At 45.4% G+C, this 7,267-nt stretch overlaps 1 protein-coding gene across 2 annotated transcripts in view; it reads right to left on the reverse strand.

The window, feature by feature from the left end:
* LOC132990182 (nucleolar protein 4-like) overlaps positions 1-7,267 on the reverse strand; it is a 149,306-nt gene that overhangs the window by 7,726 nt on the left and 134,313 nt on the right. For both annotated transcript variants that reach the window (XM_061058304.1, XM_061058303.1), the window contains exon 6: positions 1,239-1,723. In XM_061058304.1, coding sequence (XP_060914287.1) covers positions 1,239-1,723 — 485 coding nt within the window. The remainder of the gene's footprint in view (positions 1-1,238; positions 1,724-7,267) is intronic.

The raw sequence follows: 7,267 nt of genomic DNA on the forward strand, positions 1-7,267 counted from the left end.
CTTTAGACAAAAAACGCTGCAGAACATTCATTACCATCAACTCTTCAAACGTTTTAAGTGATGCTCAAGAGAGAACAGGATGTTTTCAGGAGTCCACTTAATAGTAAACCAGGGTATGTGAACTCAAATAGCAAAAGAATATCACATCTTAAAGGCTTTATATGTGATTTTTTGATCCAGCAGATGTCGCCCTTGAGCACCAGCATGAAACCAAAACAACTGGCGCTACATTGTTGTGTTAGCATGCTAATGCTAGCGATCTTTATTATGCTCGTATCTTCACACTGCATGTAAATTTACCTGAAATGAGCGTGATCTAGAAACACAGTTAAGCAGTGAGTACAGTATGTTATTCTTCTTTTCTCTAGTCCCTCAATTAAACAACTTTTATACACGAGGGGAGGAGTCAGCCGGCCGTCCTGGCGATGTAAACAAAGTGAAGATAGGACTCTGAAAACTCTGAAAACATCACAGACAGTGGGACTCGGGTGTTACACCCATTGTAGACAGTCATGACTCACAGAGTTATTTTCAGAGGATAAACTTGATTTATACATTTAAGTGTGAAAAATCACATTTAGGGCGCGGTCACACTGGTCATCTGTACCGTGCTGTACCCAAGCACGATTGCCCCCCCCGCTGCGCCATTCCCACGCTGGCCGGCACGGCCCGTGGTCACACTACACGGGACTTACTGTGCCTAAAAGCACGATTACCTCTTGTACATAACGTCGTAATACAACACACGCCCGCACATCGGAGAACAACGAAGAGAACATGACAGCTACTTTGTGTCTTATATTGTTTCATGTTAGTCAGATACAGACATGAAACTCTGGATTTCTCCTTAATGGCGGCTGTCAGCGTTGTGTACCCGCGTGCTTGTGCTCGTGCATGAAGTGTACCGTGCTGAAGCACACCTCTCCAAAGTGTGCCAAAGCCAAGGAAGTGTACCGTACCTGAGCACGATACGGAGCGGTCACACTGGTCAAACGAACTGGACTTGTTGAAGCGTGCTTGGGCACGGTACGGATGGCCAGTGAGACTGCGCCCTTAAAGACTTTGATCTCTGATTCTGAGTCCAGTTGACACTGAGGTGAAACTTTGATTGGGTAAGGGACAGGTGAGGTTGGATAAGCTGTGTGTGTGTGTGTGTGTGTGTGTGTGTGTGTGTGTGTGTGTGTGTGTGTGTGTGTGTGTGTGTGTGTGTGTGTGTGTGTGTGTGTGGGTGGTCTCACCTTGCCCCCGTAGTCCCGGCCGTCTCGGTCCAGTCGCAGCTCGCCGTGTGAGTGTGTGTGAGACTGGGAGTGTGTGTTAGGAGTGTGTGCATTGTGTGAGTGCAGGGTGTGTGTGTTGGGCAGTGGCAGGGCCGGGTGCGGAGCCAGGGGAGGTTTGGCGGCCAGCGGGTACTTCCTGCGGAGCTCCTCGGGCGCGCTGGGGTGCAGCGCTCCGAGCAGCGCCGCGGCCGCCGCCGACACAGTGACGGGGAGGTGCGAGGAGGTCAGGGGGAGCCGCTGAGGGGGCGGGTCGCTCAGGTTCATCGGCTGCTGGTCCTCGGACGACGAGGAGGACGAAGTGGGCGTGCTGAAGTCCAGTGGGGCGGGGCCACCGTTGCCGTTGACGACCTCTGTTTCCCGGACTATGGCAGCGTCCGTTACAGCGGAGGAGGGAGGGGTCAACGCAGGCAGACCGTTTCCACTGCCGCTCTCTGAAGAGGAATCCTCTGAAAGAGAGAGAGAGAGACGTCAGACTGATTGTTGCTGAACTCTGATTGCTTCTTGTGTTTTATTTTCATTATTTGTATTATATGTATGTGGGGCTCCTGCTGTGTGTGATGGCGGCTGAGCTTTATACGGCGCTCTTGCAAGTAAAAAGCCGTCTGAAGGGGGTTTGAATGGAATCCATTCTCACCCTGGTACAACTCCCTCCCTCACCACCAAAACACAAAACTAAACTCTCCAGCTGAGTTTATCAAGCCAGCTCAAAAACTGGTTCATCACAACGTCCTCCATCTCAACTGTACAGCCGCCCTGTGATCACCCTGATCTCAGAGAACCTCCCTCAGCCCCGCCCCCTTCCACTCCGTTCAGTTACTATGGAAACCATGGAGAGAAAATCCTGAACAATAGACACAAGTTTAAACTTCACTGTGTTAATGGCTTGAGAAAAGAAGAATCTCCATCCAACTATCAATCCATCCATCCAACTATCAATCCATCCATCCAACTATCAATCCATCCATCCAACTATCAATCCATCCATCCAACTATCAATACATCCATCCATCCAACTATCAATACATCCATCCATCCAACTATCAATCCATCCATCCAACTATCAATACATCCATCCAACTATCAATACATCCATCCATCCATCCAACTATCAATACATCCATCCATCCATCCATCCATCCAACTATCAATACATCCATCCAACTATCAATCCATCCATCCAACTATCAATCCATCCATCCATCCAACTATCAATACATCCATCCATCCAACTATCAATACATCCATCCATCCAACTATCAATACATCCATCCATCCAACTATCAATACATCCATCCATCCAACTATCAATACATCCATCATCCATCCATCCATCCAACTATCAATACATCCATCCATCCATCTATTTATCGATTCATCTTTTGTTTCTCAGAGTCTGAAGTCATCCAGGGTTTCCTGTGATGTGATCGTCTTCTCCCTCAGGCTGACTTCAGGTCATATGAACTTGAGGTCGACCTCAGCGATAAGTGAACACACAGAGTAAGAAAACATCTCACATGCAACCTCATGTTTCTATTTCCATCCCCCGTCAGTTCTGTGTTTATGTTTCAGAAACAACATGTGACCTGCAGGGCGATGAAAACTTACAGCGAACAGCAGCAAGTCTGACCTCAGAACAGAGAGCTCTTCTTTCTTTAACATCATCACAACGTGTCATATGACTGCTGATGGACACACACACACACACACACACACACACACACACACACACACACACACACACACACACACACACACACACACACACACACACACACACACACACACACACACACACACACACACACACACACACACACACACACACACACACACACACACACACACACACACACACACACACACACACACACACACACACACACGCACACACACACACATTATGTACATTACTGCAGGACTATCGTTAATGACCAGCAGAGGGCAGACTGCTTCCTGTAGTTGCCAAATCTTTAAACAAGATTCTGTTCTGCAATTTCAATCAGATTCTTTCTTACAAGATTATTTCTCCCGTTTGCTTTTTACAGTATTTTTCTGTGTTTTCATTTGATGCAGTCGAACACAAAACCTCAGACTGCATCCTCTGAAAGCTCTACGACCACCCTGTCTATGTCTCACTAAAAAACAACCTCTGCAGTGATATTATCGGCTTCGCTCTGATTTGACAATTCATATTTATAAAGTAGATGATAATGACATCGATATATTTGCAGGACTAAAAGGAAATGTCTTCATCGCCTTCACAGCAGGAATGAATCTGGAGACACTAACTGACTTCCTGTAGCCTGCAGGAGCGACTGTCACAGCGACAGGAAATAATATCTAGGAGTGGGAAGAAAATAATGAGTTCCTCTATTATTCTGATAAAAAAAGTATTTAAAGCCAGAGGCTGCGCAACGGACTGCAGCGTCTTCCTTGGGACCAGAAATTACAAATTAGTCCGAATTAAATAACAGAAGGTGGTTATTTCAGCAGCGACAGCTTCTACACAGCGGAGAGAGTCCTGAGAAAGTGTCGGCATGCAGCAGCTCCAGAGGTCTTCGTTTAGGGGTCTGGAGGGTGCTTTGCTTTTTTTTTATTGATTTGATTAACCCCGTCCAGTCTGCAGTCAGGCATTACCCTGCGTTATGACAGAGGCTCCTCCCCCAAAAGCAACACAACACCATCCTGCTCATCATCACCACCAAGGTTGTCCTCCTCACACTCTATCTGAATCACATCCTCTTCCTCATGACGTCATGAAAACTGCTAAAGTGGAAAAGCATGCTTCTTAATTTAAAGCTACAATGAGCTTCATTAAATTCTATTTTAAGTCTGAAAATCTTGGCTGACACATTCCTACACGAGCTTCATGATAAATTCTAAAACATGAGTTTTTGTCTTCTGGTCTCCTTTATTTGAGCTGTTTGACTCTTTTTTCCCCAAAAGCGGATCATTTTCATTTCAAACGAGCTCGACACTACTGAAACAGTAAATTAAAGGGGTGTTATGGGTGTTAAATTGTTTCATATTTATTGCTATAAAAGGTCTAACAAGGTTTTTCTCTCGTCATCTCAGAGTGTGAGTCTGTTTTTCAGGCTGCTGAATAAGTGATCAGGGAATAAATGGTGTGTGCCGAGCAGGCCGACAGGAAGGCAGGATAAATGTCTGACTGCCTGACTGTTCAGCTTTTATTGTTCTGTATAGACTGCTGCTCTACGGTCCCCCACACACACACACACACACACACACACACACACACACACACACACACACACACACACACACACACACACACACACACACACACACACACACACACACACACACACACACACACACACACACACACACACACACACACACACACACACACAATTAAGCTATCCTATTCCACAAAGGACAAAGGGAGGCAGGATGGAGAGACATAAGAAGACATATTGTCACATTTTAGAACTCAAGCAGCTTCCAACTTTACTGAAAAAAGTATAAAAAGATAGATTTGGGATGATCAAGTCATGAACATAACAAGAGAGAGAGAGAGAGAGAGAACGAGTGAGCAGAGAGACAGAAAGAAGCTCCAATTAAGGATGATTGGAAGAAAGAGACGGAGATACAAAAGAGGAAGACGTGGAAATCTGAATGAGTCAATGCAGGAAAAAAAGAGAGGGAGGGAGGGAGGGAGGGAGGGGGGGCTGAGGATGGTATCGACTGTGTCATTCCCCTGATGAGGGAGGGAGGGGAGGGGAGGGGAGGAGCCCAAACCGCTGCATAGCGAGATGGAGATGGAGAGAGAGAAGGGCGATACAGTACGGAGGGAGGTACAGCAAGGCACAAGGAAAGAGGTCGGGGGGGGGGGGGGGGGGAGAGGGAGGAGGAGAGGGTCATAGCTCAAGGGTGGGGGCAGCAGCAGGAGGAGGGGGAAGGATTGAGATGGGGGATGGGAGGGGGAGGGTGGAGAGAGACTGAGGCAAAGGGACGAGCACGAGGGAGAATTTTATTTTTTATTGCACATTTCTTCTTTGAGCTTTGAAAACAACACATCCATGTTTATATTATAACAACAAAGAGAACGTTTGCAGGACATAAACAATGTAATGCATTGTGTGTAAAGCTGAGCAATTTTTTTGCATTTTTGGACATTTGTGCTTCTTAATTTGCATGCTCATAAAGCTTGAATTTGAATACAGATGGATGAGAAAGTGGACGAGGATGATTTAAAATCAGTAAGGAAACGAGAGGGAGAGAGAGAGGGGAAGGCCCTGGGACCTGGAGGGAGAATAAGCAGAGTGTGTAAGGAGTATTCATGCGTAGAGACGAAGGCCAACCTAATTCCTGCAGCCTCGACACAAATCCCCCCTCAGCAGCAGCAGGACCACAGTCACTGCCTCCACATCCCCTCCCTCCCTCCATCCCTCCCTCCATCTCTCCATCTCTACCCGGCTGCACAGAGAGAGAGAGAGGGAGCTCTGCTACTCTTTGTGTTCCTCTTCTTCCTCTGCTGCACAGGGAGCAGCTCTCTCTCTCACAAAGGAGGAGCAGCCGTCCTCTTCCTCTTCTCCTCACACCTCTCTGACTCAGACAGAAATAGGAAGTATCAGGTCCAGACTCTCTGTCTCGATTGGACGACATGATATCAGCAAGAAAACAGTCTGATCTGCAGGAAGTCAACAACAACAACAACATCAATGTTTTGACCATATCATCTACATATTTTTGTCTACTCTCTGTCTGATCATTCCAATGAAGAAACATCTTGGAGAGAAAAAAATGTCTTCCTCTCTTGTAAACAACAGAGTGTGACATAAAGATGTGGCTACAACATGTGTTTTCATTCTCTGCTCGTCTCATTGTTTTGAAGGATGAGACAAACACACGTCATAGTGAGAGATGAGTTAGACTAACTTAACCTTAACAAAAAGACTTTTAGTCACCACCATCACTGGTTGGCCCTTAAAGCCGGTTAAAGAAAAGAACCGAAGAATTAAATTGTGGGATTCTTTTAATAATGATTTGAAGGGTTGTGTTCAGATATTTCAGTTTAAGAAAATGTATAAGAACAAAGTTATCAGACTGTATGACATTGGCAGTCAGTGTGTTTTGTGTGTGTTTTCCTTCTTATTTCTGAGGAAGTGAAGACTGAATTGTCAGATTTGTTTCATGTTGAAATGGTATTCATTCATTGACTGTAATTTGGACAGACCATCCAGACATTGATTGTTTGCTTTTTGAGTAAGGGGGCAGGCAAAACAAGATTTATTCTTCTCCCTGCTCCTTTCCGTTACATGGGATGAAGTGTGAATTGTTTTTTTTCTTTTTCTGTTGTGTGTTTTGACATGTACGGAACAAATAAAAAAAAATGAAAATGAAAAAAATATGTTGTGTCTAAAGTGTAACGCAGCCGCCTGCCACTAGATGGTGCTGTAGCTCCCGGTAATGGTCGTGCTCTTCTCGCTCTACTGCCCGTATGTTAACCAGCACAGTGTGTGGATGTCATGTCACACGGGCAGTGCAGATAAACTGGAATATGACCACTCATACTGAGATATGTGTGCAGCCACGTTCAGTACAGGTGATCAAATGTTAACCTGCACAGAGGGCTGAAGGCTGGTGGTGCTAGCACGGCTAACGTTAGCCACACCTGACAAACCAATTTGACATGAATTCATGGCGATATGGTTAAAACATTCTCCTCTGGTGACTGTTATTTTACAAGCTCATCCTTAAAACTGCTTCCTGTATCGTTTCCTTTAAACTCTTTAAATGTGATGTTTTGATCCAGCAGATGTCGCCCTTGAGCACCAGCATGAAACCAAAACAACTGGCGCTGCATTGTTGTGTTAGCATGCTAATGCTAGCGATCTTTATGATGCTCGTATCTTCACACTGCATGTAAATTTACCTGAAATGAGCGTGATCTAGAAACACAGTTAAGCAGTGAGTACAGTATGTTATTCTTCTTTTCTCTAGTCCCTCAATTAAACAACTTTTAT

The sequence above is a fragment of the Labrus mixtus genome, chromosome 15 (assembly GCF_963584025.1).
Source record: "Labrus mixtus chromosome 15, fLabMix1.1, whole genome shotgun sequence".
NCBI lineage: Eukaryota > Metazoa > Chordata > Actinopteri > Labriformes > Labridae > Labrus > Labrus mixtus.